The following is a 21,038-nucleotide window of genomic DNA, read 5'->3' as shown; positions in this document are numbered from 1 at the left end:
GTGCCAATCCATCTCATTGCGAATCTTCCTGTTTTTCACTGACCCTCCACTCTACCAAACATCATGTCCTTCTCGAGGTAACACATCCTAAGTATAGAGAGATGATAGATCTTGGCTTCTAAGGAGCATTTTAGCTGTACTTCTTCCAGCACAGATCTGTTGGTTCTTTTGACAGCCCATGGCACTCTTAATATTCTCCTCCAACAACGTAACTCAAATGCATCGATTCTTCTATGGTCTTTATTCATTGTCCAACTTTCACATGCATATGAGGCTATTAAAAACACCATGTTTACTCAACACTTTAAAGAGGTCTTGTGCAGCAGATCTGCCTAATGCAATGTGCTTCTTGGCTGCTGCTTCCATGACTGTTGATGATTGATTTGAACAAAATGACGTCTTTGACAGCTTCCATCTTTTCTTCATTTATCTTGATGTTATTTTATTGGTCCAGTGGTGAGGACTTTTGTTTTCTTTACATTGAGGTGCAACCCATACTGAAGGCTGTGGTTTTTGATCTTTATCAGTCAGTATTTTAAGTCCTCTTTGCTTTCAGCAAGCAAAGTTGTATCATCGGCGTATTGCAGGTTGTTAACGAGTCTTCCTCCAATCCTGATGTCACGTTCTTCTTCATATAATCCAGCTTCTCTAGTTATTTGCTCAGCATACAGATTGAATAAGTATGGTGAAATTAGTGCATCACAAAAGACCAAATATTGTTGAGAACTAAGTTATAAAAAGCTCAGAAAAGGTTTTCCTAATAAAATAAACAATCTGTAATGGTAAGGGGTGGGGAGAGGAGGGAAAATTATTCGTGGGGTAGAGGGCAGACTTATGTTAACACAGGTGACAGTGATAGGGTAGGCAATATATAAGAGGGAGGTTAGCAGAGGAAAGATGAAGGAAGAGGGAAGACACTGGGAAGAACGCAATAGTTAAAGTGAATTGAGGTAAATACTGTTAACTGATGACACATGAGGGGGTTGCAATCATTGTAATGAAGCAAAGTACATGATTTGCTGAACGTAAAACTGATGATCTGCTCCATAAACCTCCACTCAATTCACAATGAAAAGTTGAAAAAAATAGATAAATAAAATAAAGCAAGGCAACGTCCCTGTTCTTGCGGCCCGTTTCGGTGGGGAGACCACCAAGGGTCACAAATGGTTGGAGGTGTTCTGTGCGGCAGGATGCGTAGAGCAGGGACAAGCACAGCAGGGGCGGGGTGAGCGGGAACCAGGGGTCCTGGGTAAAGTGCTGCTGAGCAGAGACTGGACTGGAAGGCGGGAGGGTTAGCAGCTGAGCACTGAACTGCTGCGCCACCAGGGTCCCTCAAGTCCACCTACACTTGACCTAGCATCCCGCATGGTGGAGGGTCCTTCAAGAGAGTTCAGCCTTAGAGGAAGGTAAGTGGTTCACTAAACTCCCAAATCTGAGGATTCCGGTAGCAACGTGCCACAAGGTCATCTGAAAACCATGTTTCACAATCTTCAACTTCTGCCAAACCCTCAGCCCACTGGGACTATTGTTGATTTTAGATTTGGCCATAAACGAACGGAGTTCCTGGTGATACACTGGTTACACTTTCAACTGCTAAGTGAACTGTGCCTGTTTAAGGTTCGAGTCCACCCACAGGCATATTGGTTTTGAGGAAAGCCTGGTGCGGCAAGGTGAATTACTTAACACGGCCCTTGTATCTACTGTCTTGTAACTCCCACCAAAAGATTGGGTGGGCTATGCCAATAAGAAGCTATGGCCCACCATGAGGATGGGACAGCTTGCTAACAATACAAGGCACATAGCAACCTTGTAGGTGTGTTGGTGTTGTTGTTAAGTGCCATCAAGTCGGTTCCGACCCATAGTGACCCTATATTGGATTTCCAAGGAGCAGCTGGTAAGCTTGAACCACCGACCTTGCAGTTCAAGCCGCTTTGCAGTCTGGCGCATTAACCCACAGCGCCACCCCAGGCCACACAAGTTCAGTGCATGGAAGGAACCCTAATTTTGTCACCCCACTAGGCTTAAAAGGGAGCTAATTCCAAAATCTCACCAACACCAAGAAAGAGATGGGAGTGGAGTGTGTTCTTCAGACGTGGGGTCCCTGTGCTACAAATTTCCTGACCCAGGAGTCAGAACTGTAACAACAGACACTGGAAGACACGGTAGGAGCCCCACATTCTGGCCCAGAGAGAAAGGGCGAGTTGGGCACCTTCAGGAAGAGGCTTTGAGTGGGACCCCTCCATGCATCATCAGATAACACTGCAGAGCTTGCGATACTTGTCCAAGCAGAGCAGAAGCTGGGCCAACTCAAGAGGTCCAAGGGTAAGGGCTGAGAGGCTGAGGGTCAGGGCTAGGCCTACGGCTGAGAAGACGCTGCTCTGACTGAAGAACTGTATCCCCAGTCAGCTCTGATCCCAATTGCAGCCTGCTACTTCTGGTCCTGGTGTGGCGCTGTGGGTTAATGCACCAGATTGCAAAGTCGCTTTAATCACAAGGTTGGCGGTTCAAGCTCACGTGTCACTCCTTGGAAACCCTATACAGGGTCGCTGTGGGTCAGAATCGACTCGACAGCACTTAACAAGAATAAAGCTTCCCTAATAGAACTCCTGGTGTGGCACTGTATGATCAGCACTGGGTTGCGAACCCCGAGGCCGGCAATTCAAACCTACCAGCTACTCCTTGGAATGCCTATGCAGCGTTGCTATTAGTCGGAACTGACTTGACGGTTCATAACAACAAACCCACCAGCCGCTCTGTGGGAGAAAGATGAGGCTTTCTGGTCCCGTAAAGATTTACAGACTCAGGAACTCTATACAAGTTCCTTATGCATTGGAACCAACTTGGTAGCACCTAATAGCAAGTTTCCCTGATAACTCTCAGAATTGTGAGTCCTGTCGGTGAGTTCTGTCTGGACATTGCAAGGAGTCCTTGAACCCAGCAAAGGGAGTGGGCAGCAGGAGATCTACAGCCCCCCAAAACTCCAGGGAGCACACTTCTACTCTGACACATTTAGCTGGAGCCGACACCACAGCAACTGGCTGGATGTTGGTTAAAAAAAAAAGGGGGGGGCGCATTTCAAAGGCGAGAGGACCATGTCTACAGATGGAACAAAGATGCGGCAAGTGAATTCAGATCAAACAGTAAGGCGGCCTGGAATGGATTCAAGTCAGGATGACCCCGCATCTCCAGAGCACAACTGTGCTCCACAGGGTTTTCGTGGCTGAACCCTTTCAGGAGCAAATTGACAGACCTTTCTTCTGAGATGCCTCTGGGTGGTTCTAAACCGCCCATCTTCTGCTTAACTACCTGGCATTGAATGATCTGTGGCTCCCAAGGACTTTAGTAACACTGCAGAGGTGAAATTCTAATGACAGCCTGTTTCGTGTCAAAAGTACTGGGCCTGAAACCTCCCCAGAGCTCCGGGAGTCCAGCCAGGGACCTGCACAGAGCTGAGGGAAGGGTCAGCCAGAGGCACTGCCAGCTCAGTCAGGGTCTCTGGGTCTCTGCTGAGATTTCTGGCTCAGCCACAGCAGCAGGCAAGCTGTTGACAACTGCAGCGTCTGGCCTCTTATCTCCATACACTGAGACACGGACTGTGAATTTCATCTCACTTTCATGTGGGATGGTTCCCCTCCCTTTCTGCCAGCATTTAAAACTGTCACAAACCACCCCTTCATTTCTAGAGCACTAGGCAGAGGGACAGATCTAGGCCCTGGGCTGTAGTGTGAGGCCCTGGTGTGAAAACAGATGTCCCTCCTCGACAGAAACAGAAGGATAGGGACTACTGAACAGGGAGCAGACATTCGTATTTGTGACGTTTTACGTTGCAGTACCTTTGAGTGAAAGCTGTGTTCTGTATTCTAGTATGGGGCTCACTGCAGGCCCCAGGCCTCTGAGAAGGAGGAGGGGGATGGGAGGGTGAGCCCTGGCTCTTGAATCCCAGGTGGAAGGGACACACATTGCTTCATGCCATGGAAGCCTGACCATGAGCCTGGGACCAATGGGGGAAACAAGAAAGGTGCCCGAGTAGCAGCCAATTTTGAGGGGAAGGAGTGAGGTCTTCGGACTGTAAGTCTGTGTTCCTGGGTCCTGGGTTCTGGCTGCACCCCAGGGGCCCCATGACCAGGACCTGGACACCCAGTGAGCTGGCTGTTGCCTGGCTGGCGCTCGGCAGTGAGCTTGGGAGGCAAGGGGCCCAGGCTGGACACTCACAACTTGCCGTCCCGGGTCCAGCCGGCCCTGGCGATGTACTCCACCTGGGGGAAGAAGGAGCTGAAAGGTTGCACCAGCTCCTTCTCCTGCGCTGAGACCACCTGGAGGGAGAAGAAGCTCTGGTCACGGCCCCTCGGAGGGGGGCGGGCAGAGTCAGAGCCTGGTGTCCTTAGGCAGAACACAGCCACTGGACCCACGTGGGAGGGTGTGGCGCAGGAGGGAGGGAGGGAGGGAGGGAAAGAGAAAACCAAGGGAATGAGGGCAGGAAAGGAAGGAAGGACACAGGCCACCATGGCTTTCTCCCCACTTGCCCAGCTGGCCCCGCCCATGTCTATCCCTGCTGCTCCCAGGGATCGGAGGGAATAGGGAACCGCTGGAAGAAGCACAGAGTAGAAGAGGGGCTGAGAGGAGGCCAGGAGACCCAGGCACCCTGCCTTCACACCTGGGGACACTTCCGCACACCTCCCGACCACCCAAGGAAGAGAGCCCAGCCTCAGCACTCCTCTTTCCAGATGAGGAAGAGACCGAGGTTCAGAGGGACAGCCCAGAGCGGGTCTCGGAGGACACGCCTGCATACTGGGTGCACTCAGCTGGCCGTGAGGAGCACACAACCCAGGAGGGAGGCACACCTGGCCCGCTTACCTTGCCCTGATTGTCCACCTGGAATTCTGCCAGCTTCAAGGCAATCCTGGGATTCTTGCTGCCTGCGAAGAACCAAGGCAAGGAGAGCGTGTGGCGGGGGCAGCCTGCACTTGTCGAGGCTGCAGGGCTGTCCTTGGGGTGTTACCCTTGGAGCTTGTCTCTTTTCTGGGTCCACCTGCTACTCCTCAGTAGCATCCCTGCATGTCTTCTATGGGTACATCCTGGCTGAAGGCTACTCTTACTCTACAGAGGGCACGAGGTTGGCTCAACAAACACACACACACATATTGCAGAGGGGCCAAAAAGTAACTGCAGGTGTCGGCGCGACAGAAAAAGAAAGCTAGAAAGCTGGAGGCTGAGAGGCCGAGGCGGGCCCTGCCAGGAGGGTGTGTGCTGCGATCCTGCTCTGCATTAATGGACGTCTGCAAATTGCCACCTGGCTCCTGCTTGCAAGCGGCGGCCTACGTGCAAAGAATGCGTCTGACTTTTTTTTTTTAAATGGGTCAAAACATGGAAAAAAATACTAAAGGAAGGTTATTTTGTCACATGTAAAATGATACTGAAGTTGACCAATAAAGTTTTATTGGCACACAGTCAAGCCCATTCATGGCTGCTTTAAGGCAACGGCCGAGGTGAGCAGCTGGAACAGAGACCATCTGGCCTGCGGAGCTGAAAATATTACTCTCTGGCTGTGCTCGTTAAGGTTTTGTATCCACTTGGCTGTGCTAGGATTCTCAGTGGTTTGTCAGTTGAGATGTCGTAGTCTCCCATCAAGAGATCTAATATAATGTAATCACCCCCATGATGTGATTGGAAGTGTTCAGCCCTGATCTGATCTAATTACCTTATGTGAGGTAAATTCTCTTCTCTCTGGTAGCGTAGAGGTTACGAATTGAGCTGCGAACTGCAAGGTCAGCAGTTCGAAACTACCAGCTGTTCCGGGGGAGAAAGATGAGGCTTTCTGCTCCCATAAAGATTTACAGCTTTGGAAACCGTATAGAGTCACTATGAGTTGGATCCGACTCCATGGCACATAACAACAACAACAACCACGTTAATGAAAGAGCTCCGGTAGCACAGTGGTAACGAGTTGGGCTGCTAACCTCAAGGTCACCAGTTTGAAACTACCAGCCATTCTGTGGGAGAAAGATGAAGCTTCCTGCTCCTGTAAAGATTGATGATCTTGGAAACCTTATACAGGGTCGTTATGAGTCGGAACCGATTCCATGGCATACTACCACCATCACCACCACCACGTTAACGAGGCTGGATTTAACCTATAGGTTGTCTCTTGAGTCAATCTCCTTTGAGATGTAAGAGGGATTAAACAGGCAATCAGAGCTCAGAAGGACCATTTACCACCAAGAAAGAAGAGCCGGAGTGGAGTTCCTCCTTTGAACCTAGAGTCCCTGCCCTGTGAAGTTCCTGGATCCAGGGGAAGACTGATGCCAAGACCCATGGAGCTCTCCCAGGAATGCTGGGTCTGCAGATGCTGAGAGGGGACCAGGAGCTCTTCCCAGAGATGACAGAGAGAGAAAGCAAGCCTTCCCCTAGAACTGGCACTCAGAATTTGAACTCTGAGTTTCCTAAACTGTGAGAGAATAAATTTCTGTTTGTAAATGCCACTCCCTTGTGGTGTTTGCATTAGAGCAGCACTGGAGAACTGAGGCGCCGGCTCTTCAAGGAAACAGCTTGCCGACCTTGGAGTGCTGGGAGATGGAGGGGCTTCCTGGGCAGGGCTAACTTCCCAAGGGCAGATACTTCTCTGCTGTCTTGCTGGTGCCCATTGTTGAGGTCTGATCACCCAGGCCTCAGGGCCTAGGCCGCTGGCCCGTCCACACTCACCTGTCCTGGGATAGCGGTATGAATCCGTCTTCCTTTCTTCTAGGGCCGGAGATGGGACGTGGATGATCTCCACCTCTGACTCATCGACTTCCTCATATAAAATTCGTAGCGTCTTGAGGCCTTCTGAACCTTGAGGGGAAGGAACAAAGGTTGCTGCTGACTCCGTCAGGGGCTGTTGGGGGAACCAGGGCACGGTCAGAAGTCCCTGTTCTTAGCTCCCTTCTGGTGGCACACATGGGGGTGCAGATGCAGGCGGCTGAGCCTGGCATCCAGGATAAGTGCTCCGGAGCTGCAAGAGTCCCAGTCCTGCCAGGTGCATGCCCTGAGTCCTCAGTTTCCTTATCCGTACAATGAGAACACGAACGGAGCAATTTCAGCAGCACAAAGAGGCCTGGGCACAGAGAAGGAGTGTCGTCAAAACCACGGGAGGCCAGGGAATCCTGGCATGGCAGGAACTTAGAGAGGGGGAGGCCCCTCTAGGAAGAGGAGGCGAGAATGGTGGCCCACCTGAGGACGGCTGTCCAAGTTACTGAATTGTACATACAGAAGTGACAAGTGTCCTGCTGCGACTAGTTCTCAACAACAGGCATGGTGCTGATACCCAGAGACAAGGCCTACTGCCACTCCCTCCTTAGCCGGAGAAGATTTCCTCTATAAACTGACAAATGGAAGTTTCTAGAAGTCAGACCGCACACCACCAAGGTACGTGAGGTCTCACATAGTGGCCTTCTCCATGCCAGCTTTACAGAGGGGGCGGCTGAGGCTGGGAAGGGTGACGTGGCTGGTCCAGGGTCTTACGGGTTGGAATCGCCATGCTAGGCAGCCTTTGCGGGGCATGAAGGGCTCCATGGCCTCAGTATCTGTCAGTCAGGAAGGCACTGCAGGGGCTGCCAGAGCCGAGAAAGAGCTGCATGTCCAACAGCACCCTGACCAAACGCTCTGCTGCTCAGGGACACTGGACCTGGATCCTGCCTGAACCAGCTACAGAACCTCAAATTCTTAAAGAATCCAGACTTACTGGACCCAGTGAGGCTGGAGGGCTGCCCTGAGCTACTCTTCAAACCTTGACTGAATGGACCCTGAAGTCACCTTTAAAGGGAGAAAGACTTTAGCTCAAGAAACAGGTTGTTGCTTTGAGTGTGGCACAGACTGGGAGACACCACATCACTGATGAGTACACGTGGAAAACAGTGAGGTGGGAGCGGGCTTTGATGATGTCTGTTTTCTCTAAATATAAAACATTAATTAACACACAAACCAACAGAACACCAGAGGCGGCCCTGTGGCACCGGCTAACAAGAAGGCATCACAGAGAACGCCCGCTCCCCTTGGCCTCTCTTTGGCAGTGGCATCCAGTGATTTTCTCATAGGGGTCTCGATGCTGCAGAGGCACAGAATAGAGTACGGGTGTGTGTGTGTGTTGGGGGGTAGACAGTGAGCATGCTTGGCCACTAATGGAAGACTGGAGATTCAAGTTCACCCAGGGGAACCTCAGAAAAAAGGCCTGGTGATCTACTTTTAAAAAATGAGTCACTGAAAACCCAGCCGTGCTCTGTCTGAAGTGCGGAGGTCACCAGGAGTCAGGACTTGGCGGGAGCTGGTTTCTACAGTTATGTAGATAACAAAGAGTCTGTCACTGTGTGTGTATAATTCGTTGAACTCACAACACTTGCAACCATCACTTTCTGTTCCCAGATGTTTCTTCTCGTCCCCAAATGAACTCGGTGTCCCTATAAAAGCCACTTCCAGTCCCCGGCCCAGCCCAGCCACTGGGAAACGCTGACAGCCTTTGTTCTCTATATGTTTGCTAGCCCTTGGCTATTTTGTACAAATGGGAGCACATGCGTTCCTAGACTCTGACTAATCTCACACACACTCTGGTGGCGCAGTGGTGAGGTGCTTGGCTGCTAATTGGAAGGTTTTTTCCGAAGGAGAAAAATCTGGCAGTCTGCTCCCATAAAGATGGCTGCCTCGGAAGCCTAGGGGCAGTCTCCTCTGCTCTACAGAGTGGCTATGAGCCAGAACCACCGCGGCCAATCCAGGTTGAATGTTACTGAGCAGCACGTTTTCACGTTTCCGATGTGGCGGCATTATGGCAGTACTGTTACACTGAGGGGAGGGACCACGTTTTGTTCATCCATCCAGACGCTGGTCGACACTTGGGCTGTCTCCACCTTTTGTTTCCTGTGAACAGTGCCACAGTGGACCCTAGTGTGTTGTTGCTGGGTGACACTAAGGCCATTCTGGCTCAGAACGACCCTAATGGCAGAGTAGAATGGCCCCCTAGGGTTTCCGAGGCTGCCATCTTTATGCGAGCAGATCACCAGGTCTGTCTCCTGAGGAGCCGCAGGGTGGGTTTGAACCACTGATCTTTGGGTGCGCAAGCAAGCATCTGACTTTTGTGCCACCAGGGCTTCCCGAACACTGGTGTCCATGCCCTCGTGTTACTGTCACGCCAGTGGGTCTGGGTTTCCGTTTCTGGCAGGAATATAAAGCTCTTTGGAAATGCATCTGTTACGGCATGCTGATTTTCAGGCAGAATGAACAGTGAAGGAGTGGTGCACGGATTCTGAAGAGCCTGCAGCGTGGACAGGAGTGGCCCCGGCCTCCACTGAGAAACGCAGATGTGCTGAGGTCACAGAGGAATCCATCTGCAGTGGAGACTTGGCCCAGGCCAGCTCCCAGAGCCAAGAAAGTCTTGGCTGGGCGCGTGTGAACAAGGTGACCTCAATTCCCCTGCTATTCACTGCGGCCAGGGGGCTGAGGCTGCTGCCATGTCCCAGGAAACAGGGCCCCTGGCTCAAAGGCCGGACTCCAGTTGAGCGAGTAAGGGAGGAAATTAGATGCCCCTGCTCGTGGCAGGCAGAAACCCGGAGACACAAAGAGACACACTGAGTAGGTTTCTTTCAAAAACCGCTGGCAGCCTCCACTGTGCTAGGAAGTGTGTGTATCTTCGACTCTGCTTTCTAAGCGAGGGATTCTTCTCTACTGCAGGCCTCTGCTAACACAGGGGCCGGACCCTTCTCTGAGGTGGGAGCTGTCCTGTACACCACAGGGAGCTGAGCAGCATCTCTGGCCTCCACCCACTCGGTGCCAGGGGCACTTCTATTTCAACCCTCAGCTGTGCCAGCCCCAAATGACTTCAGACACTGCAAACATCTCCTGATGGGGACAGATCCCCCCGTGTGAAGACATTCATCATAGACTTGTTAACACCCAAAGCAAAACCCGCCTCTGAGAAGCGTCAAAGTGCAATGACGTCAGCTGGAGGACTAAGGGGCACCTGACCCAAGCCATGGTATCTTCAGTCACTCATAAGCATATGACAGTTGAACAATGACTAAGGAAGATGGTAGAAGAATTAATGCATTTGAAATTATGGTGCTGACAAAGAATTTTGAAAGTGCCATGGACTTCCAGAAGAACAAACAAATCTATCTTAGAAGAAGTGCAGCCAGAATGTGCCTTAGAAGCCAGGATGGCCAGACTTCGTCTCTCCTACTTCAGAGATATTGTCAGAAGGGACCAGTCCCTGCAGAAAGCCATCGTGCTTGGTAAAGCGGAGGATCGGCAAAAAAGAGAAAGATCCCAAAAAAAGAGGCTGACAGAACTGCGGCAACAATGATCCCAAACACGATGATTGCGAGGCGGGCGGAGACCGCACAGTGGTTCATTCTGTTGTGCGCAAGGCCACTCTAAGTCACAAGATACTCCCGTAAAGACGAGTCTAGAAAACTCTGTGGGGCAGTGTGGTTCTGCTCTGGGTTCAACGTGACTCCATGGCACACAACCCCCTAGTGCAGAAGGTCAGGTGTCTACCGCATTAACACCACACAGAAGACTGTCACTGCCTTAACCCCCTGTGTGTCACAGGTGAGGCAGCTCCAAAAAGTTTCTGGCAAATGGAATGAGACCGTCATGTATCGTCGACGCAGTATCCTCTTGTTCTGTTCGAATGATTGCCTCTTGGTTCCACATGAGCACAATTAAGCGTTCTGGAATTCCCATTCTTTGCAATGCTATCCAGTTTGTTATGATCTACACAGATGGATTTTATTGCATAGTCAATAAAACACAAGTAAACATCTTTCTGGTATTCTTTTTAAAGCCCCTCCTATTTTGTTTCTAATAAAAACAAGAATCTTTCTATGTACACTTGTCTATTTTAACAGAGCTGTAACAAGGGGACTTGAAAAAATTCATGGGAAATCGAATTACAATGTTTTGAAGGCTCTAGCACACTTCCTGGCATCCTGGTGCAGCACTGGACCGCAAGGTCGGCGGTTCAAATTCACCAGCTGCTCCTCGGAAACCCCATAAGGAGTCACTATGAGTTGAAACCGACTTGATGGCACTTAATAACAAGAGTCTACTTCCTTGTTTCTTTCACTTAAAATAATCTTCAGGCATCTTTCGAAATCAACATGGAGAAAACTTGTCAATGACTGGAGACTCCCCGCTTGCACGGTCTCCCATGGTTCACAGGAGTCTTGGTGGCAAGACAGTCCAGCACTTCACTGCTCCTAGCAGCTCCACGTAACAGTGTCAGTAAAGACCACGGCCAAGAACCCCCTGTGGAACAGCTCTACTCTGTTGCTAGGCGTTAAAAATCGATTTGCCAACACCCAGCAATATCTCTGTGCTTTTACGGATTTTGTTAGGTGCCGTCAAGGTGGTTCTGACTCATAGCAAGCCTGTGCACAACAGAATGAACACAGCCCCATCCTATGCCCTTCTCACAGTTGTTACGTTTGAGTTCATTGCTGCTACCACTGTGCCAACTCAGCCTACTGGGGGTCGTCCTCTTTGTCTCTGTCTCTCGACTTTACTTAGCTTGGATGTCCTTCTCCAGGGACAAAGAGTGAGAGATGAAGTTCCGCCATCTGCACTTCTAAGGAGCATCTGGCTATCCTTTCTCCAAGACAGATTGGTTTGTTCTTCTGTCAGGTTCGTGGTACTTTCAACCTTCCTCTCCAACATCAAAATTCAAACACATCAATTCTCTTCTGGCCTTCCTTACTCATTGTCCTGCTTTGAAAATACATGGCGTGGGTCAGGTGCACCTTAGTCCTCAAAGCAACATCATGGCTCTTGAACATTTAAAAGAGGTCTTTTGTAGCAAATTTGTCTAATGCAATATGTTGTTTGATTTCTAGGCTGCTGATTCCATGCGTGTTGATTGTGGATCCAAGTAAAATGAAGTCTTGGACAACTTCAATCTTTTTAATCATAATGTTGTCAATTGGTCCAGTTGCGAGGATTTTTATCTTTACACTGAGGTGCAATTCATACTGAAGGCTGCAGTCTTTGATCTTCATTAGCAAGTGCCTCAAGTTCTTGTCACTTTCAGCAAGTAAAGTTGTATCATCTGCATATGGCAGGGTGGCCTTCCTCCAGTCCTGAGGATGCCTTCTTCATATAATCCACTTTCTTGGATTATCTGCTCAGCATGCAGCCAGAATAAAGTACGGTAAAAGGATACAACCCTAATGCACACCATTCCTGATTTTAAACTACACAGTATTCTCTTGTCCTACTTGAATGACTGCCTCTTGGTTCCACATGAGCACAATTAAGTGTTCTGGACTTCCCATTCTTTGCAATGTTAGCCACAGTTTGTTATGAACTACACAGTTGGATTTAGCTGCATCGCCAATAAAACACAAGTAAACATCTTTCTGTTTATTCTCTGCTTTCAGCCAACATCCATTTGATGTTAGTAATGATGCCCTTGTTCTATGTCCTGTTCGGAATCTAGCTTGACTTCCTGGTCACTCCCTGTCGATGTACTTACTGCTCCAACCATTTTTGAATCACCTTCAGCAAAGTCTGACTTGCTTACAATACTGATAGTTTGATGGTTCCCACATTCCTCAGGCTACCTTTCTTTGGAATGGGCACCCATATGGGTCTCTTCTGGTTGGCTAGGTAACTAACTGTCTTCTGAATTTCCTGGCAGAGGCTACTGAAGCAAGCATTCGAGTGCTTACCTGTTGTACCATCAGGACTCTGTCAAAATCCAGGGGACTATGCAAGACCAAGGCTGAGCCCTACCCCAAACCTGGACCTGTGGAGCTGTGTCCACCTCCCATGGACCTTTTGGGTCAGAGGAATACTCAATAGCCGCGGTCTTTTGGAAGCAGAACACCAGGCTTTTCTTCCGAGACACCTCTGGGTGGATTTAAAGCTCCAACCTTTCAGTTAGCAGTTGAGTGTTTACTGGTTTGCACCACCCAGGAACTCTAGCACAAACTGCTTTACTTCAGAGTTCAGACTAATGTATCCAAACTGCTTTATCAGTTGTAGCGAGTGTGTTGCTTGAATAAAAGCTGTAATATACTTGTTACAATGGGAGAAAGAGACACAGCATATACTCTGTACAGTTTTTTCATGCAACCTGAAACTGCCCTAAAAAACTCATGTTTGTTCCTTAAGACAAGAAAGAGACAAAACAGGCCTACCTTCCCAGGAGGCGGTGGGACACCACCAGTACCCAGTGAAGCGGTCAAACTCTTCCTGAATGACAAAGGTGGCTACGCCGGCTGACTTGGGGTCATCTAGGACATTGGACAAACCTGGAGGAGGCAAGACAGACAGACACAGGAGTCTAGCAATTAGGCTTTCTGCTCCTGCAAAGATTTACAGCCTTGGAAACCCTACAGAGGGTTGTTAGGCGTTGCAACCGACACGACACCACAGAACAGCAACCAGGGAGTGCTGGTGTGGCTGCAGGGTAGACACTGGACTGCTAACTGCAAGGCTGGCAGTCCAAACCCATCAGTCACTGGCTTCCTGACGGCACACAGCCACAACAACTAGGGAGCTCTGGTAGCACCAATGGCTAAGCTGATCTATAAAGGTCAGTGGTTCCGACCCACTCAGCGGCTCTGCGGGCAAAAGACCTGGCGATCTGCTCCTTGAGGACGGCAGCCTAGGGAACTCTCTAGGGTACTTCCAGACTGCCATGAGGACCCTAACAAAACCCCACCCCACCCCCACAGTACAGCGTGGCTCTTGGTGAGAGTACACAGGAGACCAACCAAGAGACCATGGGAGGGCCTGTGGAATGTTCTCCAGGTGGGGCCATCCTGTGTGCTCCACTCGGTGGGTGTGAGCGCCCCCAGCCGTGACCACTGGCAGTGACCCCTGTGTGAGATGGACTGTGGGGAGGTCTGCAGATATCCGAGGGAGGATGGGGTGAGAGTGGTCTCAGGGAACCCAGGGGGTGAGTAGGGACAAGGTTATCCCAACCTGAATGGGGTCAGACACACGTTGGGCTGAGGGCACAGAGGAGCGAGGATTGAGGGGGAGGGATTCATGCAGACATCTGTGAACCAGTCCCTACTGACGCTGTACTCCCCAGGGTCTGGGGCCGCAGGGGGCTCTGAGAGGAGCTGGCTCACCTCTGTGGCAGAACGTCAGGCGCCTCTCCTCGCCTGTTTCCAGGCTGGCCACCCACAGGTCATTATTATTGATGAAGGAGAAGAAGGTGGGGTCGGCGGGGCAGATTTTGGGGTCCATCCGTGGCCCCGAACACTGGGTCTTGATTTCCAGAGGCTTCATGGGGGACACCTGAGGACACAGAGGCCAGCTCAGGGGGTGGCCGGCTGCTCCTCACCAGGAGGCCCGGGCGGCCCGCCAGGACTCACCATGAAGCCGTTGCGGCCCCCGTCACGGCAGTGGAAGAGGCTGTTGCTGGCCTGGAAGAGGAAGAGGCCACTCTCGCTGTGGAAGTCGTAGGAGGTGATGCCGAAGACCCCGAGGCGCTTGCGTTCCCGCAGGAGCTCCTCCTCCCTGGAGTAGACGCCGTGGTGGGGTGTGGCCTGGGGACACACAGGGACATGCTGGGGGTGGCCACAGCTGGGCTCCCTCGCTGCTCATCCCCCCAGGAACTCCACCCTCTGCCAGGCGTTTCTGGGGTGACTCTGACCAGTCTCAGCCCAGGGAAGTTTTGGGTGAGTGAGGCTGTCCTGGGGGACCCCCGGAAGCTCGGTACTAACTGAACAATTGGAGGCTGGAAACCTTCGAGCGGCTCCTGAGGAGAAAGCTCTGTCCCAGTAAAGATTATGGCTTCAGGGGATGTGCAAGCTCGGCTCTGTCACCTGAGGTCACTCAGAGTTGGAATGGAGCCAATGGCACCACCAAAAACAGGGCTGTCCTGAACAGACAGTGGGATGTGGGGTCATGATAATGGGACCCCAGGGGGTAGGCCCTACAGCCCCCAGGTGTGCCCTTCCAAAGCCACACCTGAATCTAATGTTACAGGGTGTGAAGCCAAGTCGATTCTGACCCACAGCGTTCCTGTGTAACACAGTAGAACCGCCCCGTAGGGTTTTCTCAGCTTCAACCTTTATGGGAACAGATCATCACATCTTTCTCCCAAGGAGCCAATGGGTGGGTTCGAACTGCCGAATTTTTAGTTAGCAGCTGAGCACTTAACTGAGCAGGGGGCAAGTGAGCCCGTCCGTCTCTCCCAGTGAACTCTCTCCAGGGTTAAAGGGCCGTCTTGTTCTGAGATTCTCTTTACAACTGTAACTCAAACTATTCCCTGAAATCACCTTTACAGTAAACAACAGCTTGAATCACGGAGCAAAGAACACATGCCTTGAGTACTGAGCGCTTTGATTTTGCCTCCTAATGAGCCTATGTGACAGACAGAAGTGCCCCACAGGGACCCTGAGGCTGCTGTCTTTGTGGGAGCAGACCGCTTGGTCTTTCTCTCATGGAGCGTCTGGGTGGGAAGAGTTATCAACCTTTCAGTTAGCAACTCAGCGCCTAACTACTGCGTCACCACAGCTCCTTGACAAGGTCGTATCTAGGAGACAACTATCCAGCAGGAACTCCAAAGCCACGTGGGAAGTTTCGGAGGGAGCGACAGTCTGTCAAAATTAACAGGCACTGAATCTGAGTAGAAAAAGTCAAAGTGTCCTCGCAAAATGACAAATGTAACCCGGGGGCAGAACGGGCTCCTGGGAAACCTGTTGGTTGCATGGTGCACATTCTGCTCCACAGAACTGCACCCAAATAAAAAATAAAGTATTTCGAAAGTAATAGGCAGTGAAAAGAGAATGTTCTCTTGCTTTCCTACTCACTCGCCTCTCCCTCATCTGTCAGTCTGTCCTACTGTGGTGGCTTGTGTGTTGCTGTGATGCTGGACGCTACGCCATAGGGACTTTAAATGCCAGCATGGTGGACAGGTTTCAACTGAGCGAGACTCGGATGAAAGAGAGAGGGGGACTGCTAATGAATGTTGATCCACTGAAAACCTTATGAATAGTAGTTGAATACTCTCAGGAAGATGAGCCCCTCAGGCTGGAAGGCACTCAAAATACAGCTGGGGAAGAGCTGCCTCCTCAAAGTAGAGCTGACCGTGACAACATGAGTAAAGCTTTCGGGATCCTCATTTGCACAACTCAAAATGAGGAGAAACAGCTGACTATCCAGAAATAACTAGAACATGGAGTGTATAAAGTATGAATCTAGGAAAACCGGAAGTTGTCAAAAATGAAACGGAATACATAAAGGTTGATATCCTAGGCATTAGTGAGCCGAAAGGGACTGGTACCGGTCATTTTGAATCTGACAATCATATGGTAGGAATGATAAATTATCAAAAAGAACATTTCAAGATCTATTCTGAAGCATAATGTCTGTGACAAGATAACATTCATATACCTACAAGGAAGACCAGTTAATACCACTATCATTCAAATTGATGCTCCAAACACTTAAGCCAGGAGGTATACAACTAAGAATTTTTTAGTCTGAAATGGATTAAACATGCCATCAAGCTGCACTGATAATTACTAACGATTGGAATGCAAAGGTTGGAAACAAAGAGGAAGGCTCAGTAGTTGAAAAATATGACTTTGGTGATACAAATGACACAGGAGATCACAAGACCAGTTCGTTTTTCACTGCAAGTATCTTTTTTTTTCTCTCCCCACCATCCAAGCCCTAAGAGAATTTTATATTGCACAGTAGATTCCCCACAAGTCAGAATTTGTCCCTGAAGGTTAAACCTTAAACATTTGCTTCAAAAACCCAGACCAAAATGACTGGAAAACAAAACAAAAAATAAAGGAAGAAAAGAAAAGAAAAAAGTAGAAAACCAAAGAACCCTAAACCTAGGGACTTAAAAAATTAGAGGCATAGCCTTTTCTCTAGTTTCTCTATTGATATGAAAATAATTCATGCTAAATACAGTATTTACCTTACAAGAACTGTTATTTTTGAATTTAAAAAAAGTTTTGTTTTTGTGATTTTTTTTTTTTTTCTTTTTTCAAAGGAATCCATGGACTGTGGGTCAGAAATTTCTGCTGGCTCCATTGGCTGAATGGGGGACTCACTGATTTTTGCCACAATGAATCCTGACTGACAATAATTACAAAGTCCATACTGAGGGCAGTCTAGGATTTATTGTTACTATATTGTGTCCAATAACGTGCCTTTCACCTTTGAAAAAAAATACACCATAACACTAATGGCAGCTTTGGTAGCTGTTTTGGATCAAACACTTCTGATAGACAGAAAAATATCTGCCCCATTACATCCTTCCTTAACAGCAATTATAATGTCTTGGACTTGATTGCTTTTTCACTTGGGCAGCTTAGGAGACACAAGCTTGTTTTCTGCATTGGGATGCTTGGATTGTTTTATTTACACACTCCCCACTACCCCTGCTCGTGTGCGTGTATGGTGTGAGTGCGTAGGGCCAACCTTCAGGTTTATGGCTTCTAGAACATTCTCTTAATTTAATATAGAACACAATTCAATGACTAGCAACTTCACTAAAATTTCACCCAGTTTTCTTCTCACGATTTACTGACACTTGGTGTGCCTGAATAGTCCTGTGTCTACCGCCTATGTTAGCAGGCTTCCTAGTTTAGAAGCACAGAGGACTAGCGGTCAGCCCCCCACCAAAGGCCTGTCTGGCACAACTGGATGCCACAAGCTTGGTCATACTCCTAGCAGGATAAGGAATCTTCCCTGCTCCCCAATCCCTCCCTGACATTCACTCAGCAAGCCCAATGAGACGGCTGTTCTGACTTCTTAAAGCTAAGGGCTGGGCCTATCTGCCGACTGCTTTCCACACGTGGCTGCGAGGCGCTGCTGTGTTCCCTGTGGCATGAGCGGGGACATTCCTGTGGGTTCCACAACGTGTTTCTGACAAGCTGGAGGAAGCAATGGTCATTTTGGCTTTTTATTTTCAGTTTTGTCTTCAGAGAATGAAAAGCTTTTTTGGAAAACAGCTGAGTGTCAATATGAGTTCCATGGTGTCCAGTCTACTTTAAAAAGAAAATCTGTAACTGACCCCCCCCCCCAAAAAAAAGGATGGGGGCAAATTAATAAGCAAAAAACGTACAGAAAAGAAATGAAAGCCAAAGCCCCCTCCCCCCAGAAAAAAAGGATAAAGAAAAAGAAAATGAATAATTGCTGATGTTGCCACAAATCATTAGAAATCTCCTGCCATGCTGAAACCAAATGGCTGGAAGGTGCAAATATATTTCTTAAACAACATAAAAGTTAACTGTGCACCTGGGCCTCCCCAGATGGAATACACAGAAATCAAACTGACCACATCTGTGGAAAGAGAAAGTGGAAAAGCCAAAACCATCATCAGCAAAAAACAGGCCAGGGGCAGACTGTGGAACAGACTATCAATTTTTATACGCAAGTTCAGGTTGAGCCTGGAGAAAATTTTTGAAAAAATCCATGAGAAGTGTCCAGCTGATAAGAAGAGAGGGCATATGCACAAGAACACCCACACTTGCAGATAATCCCCACTTGATCTGGCTTCAATGACTGGATGATCAGAGCTCAACTAGAAAAAGAAAGAAGAGAAAAAAAGAGTAATCTGATACAATTTGATGAACTTGACCTACACCTATGGATGCAGTAGCTCAAAAGAGGGAACAAATCTTTACAGCAAGTATCATTCCCACCCCCTCCATACACAGAGTAGACAGGGATGGGCAACTTGGACATTGGTTACCCAAAATGGGGGGGGAGGGAGGGGAATGCTACAAAAGCAAGAAGTGACTGACTTATAAGCTTTCAAGAGGGAACCTAGATCCAGAGGGCATGAAGAAAGGTAGAATCTCCACTGAATAGCATCTAAGCTGTCCAGGCAGATCTGATGAAATGAAATGTGGATAGGTCTATTGTGATACAATAGTGAATAACTGTTATCAGGATTGCTTGTGAGGGTTGGAAATGTAAAGGTAGACATTTTGTAGCAAGGAGGGGAGTGATTAACTTTTCAGTCTAGGAGCGGAGGTCCCTGGGACCATCAATGGAGAAGAGAAGCAGTGATGCCTGAGATGGAGGCAGAGATGATGATGTGGAGAGATGGAACAGCTGGAGACTTTAGACCCAGAGAGGGAGAGGGGCTGTGTGCTGACGACTGGGGGACAGGCTTGTAGTGTATACCCTTTGGTTGGCTGATGATGCATGGAGGGGATTGTAACATGACAATGAAACGATATATGATAGGATGAATGTAAAACTAATGTTCTCCCACGTAAACTATCACATAATTAACAATAAAACATTAAAAAAAAAAGTCCATGAGCGCCAAAATATGACCTTGAACGTATCCCATCTGAATTTAGAGATCATGCCAAGAACAGAAGTGATGAATTAGACCTTTATGACCCTAGACCAAGAGAGTTATGGATGACATCAAGAACATCATACAGGGAGAAAGCAAAAGGTCATTAAGAAGACAATAAAGAAGCAAAAGGTCAAATGGATGTCAGAAGAGACTCTGAAACTTGTTCCCCATCATAGAGATGCTAAAGCAAATGGAAGAAATGAAGACGTCAGAGGATTGATTTAAAAAAGTTCTAAGGGCAGCTTGAGAAGACACAGTCAAATATTATAAGGAAATGTACAAAGACCTGCAGTTAAAAACCCAAAAGGGAAGAACATATTCAGCATTTCTCAAGCTGAGGGAACTGTAGAAAAAAAGCAAGCCTAGACTTGTGATTTTGAAGGATGCAGAAAGCAGCAAAAGAAGATGGAAGGAATGCTGTATCAAAAAGAAATGGTCAATGGACAACCATTTCAAGAGGTAGCATATGATCAAGAGTCAATGGTACTGAAGGGAAGAAGTCCAAGGTGCACTGAAAGCATTGGCAAAGAACAAGGCTCCAGGAATTGATGGAATACAGGCTGAAATCTTTCAACAAACTGATGTAGCACTGGAGGCACTCACTCATCTCTGCCAAGAAATTTGGAAGACAACTACCTGACCAACTGACTGGAAGAGATCCATATCTGTGCCCATTCTAAAAAGAGGTGACCCAATAGAATGTGGCAATCACTGGAAAGTATCATTAACAATAGATCACACAAGCAAAATATTGCTAAAGATAATTCAAAACCAGCTGTAACCACTCATTGACAGAGAACTTCCAGAGGGTCAAGCTGGATTCAGAAGAGGATGTGGAATGAGGGATATCACTGATGATGTCAGATGGATCTTGGCTGAAAGCAGAGAATACAGGAAATCTGTTTACCTGTGCTTTATTAACTATGCAAAGGCTTTCAAGTGTATGGATCATGACAAGCTATGGACAACATTGCGAAGTATGAGTATTCCAGAACACTTGTGCTCATGAGGAACCTGTACATTGACCTAGAGGCAGCTGTTCAAAGAAAATAAGGGAACACTGAACAGTTTAAGATTAGGAAAGGTATGTGCCAGGGTTGTATTCTTTCACCATACTTATTCAACCAGTATGCTGAGCAAATAATCCGAGAAGCAGGGTTATATGACGAAAAACGTGGCATCTCATTAACATAGGCAGATGATACAACCTTGCTTGCTCAAAGTGAAGAGGACCTAAAGACCATAGCCTTTGGTATGGGGTGCACTTCAATGTAAAGAAAATAAACATCTTTCTCACTGGACCAATAAATAACATCACAATAAATGGAGAAAAGATTGAAATTGTCAAAGACTTCATTTTGCTTAGTTCAACCATCAACACTGAATAGAAGCCAACAGTCAAGAAATCAAACAACATATTGCATTGGGCCAATCTGCTGCGTAAGACCTCTTTAAAGTTTTGATTTGGCAAGATGTCCGTTTGAGGACTAAGGTGCGCCTGACCCAAGCCATGGTATTTTCAATAACCGCATATGCATGCGAAAGTTGGACAGTAAGAAAGACTGTAGAAGAATTGATGCATTTGAGTTATGGTGTTGGAGGAGAATCTCAGAAGTGCCATGGACTGTCAGAAGAACCAATCAATCTGTGTTGGAAGAAGTACTACTGGTAGCATAGTGGTTACGAATCGGGCTGCGAACCTCAGGGTCAGCAGTTCAAAACT

The 21,038-nt window shown here is 48.3% G+C and overlaps 1 protein-coding gene across 1 annotated transcript in view; it reads right to left on the bottom strand.

Moving 5' to 3' along the window:
- The window catches only part of DPP9 (dipeptidyl-peptidase 9), a 62,292-nt gene that overhangs the window by 19,706 nt on the left and 21,548 nt on the right, over positions 1 to 21,038 (bottom strand). Inside the window, exons 4-9 of the mRNA XM_006868919.1 lie at positions 14,349 to 14,522; positions 14,103 to 14,271; positions 13,161 to 13,274; positions 6,700 to 6,828; positions 4,855 to 4,916; positions 4,213 to 4,313 (exon numbers count right to left, since the gene is read on the bottom strand). Coding sequence (XP_006868981.1) covers positions 4,213 to 4,313; positions 4,855 to 4,916; positions 6,700 to 6,828; positions 13,161 to 13,274; positions 14,103 to 14,271; positions 14,349 to 14,522 — 749 coding nt within the window. The remainder of the gene's footprint in view (positions 1 to 4,212; positions 4,314 to 4,854; positions 4,917 to 6,699; positions 6,829 to 13,160; positions 13,275 to 14,102; positions 14,272 to 14,348; positions 14,523 to 21,038) is intronic.

This window comes from Chrysochloris asiatica, unplaced genomic scaffold, assembly GCF_000296735.1.
Source record: "Chrysochloris asiatica unplaced genomic scaffold, ChrAsi1.0 scaffold00125, whole genome shotgun sequence".
In the NCBI taxonomy this organism is placed as follows: Eukaryota; Metazoa; Chordata; class Mammalia; order Afrosoricida; family Chrysochloridae; genus Chrysochloris; species Chrysochloris asiatica.
The sequence above is the reverse complement of the archived record's forward strand: the minus strand, read 5'-3'. Positions and strand labels throughout refer to the sequence as shown.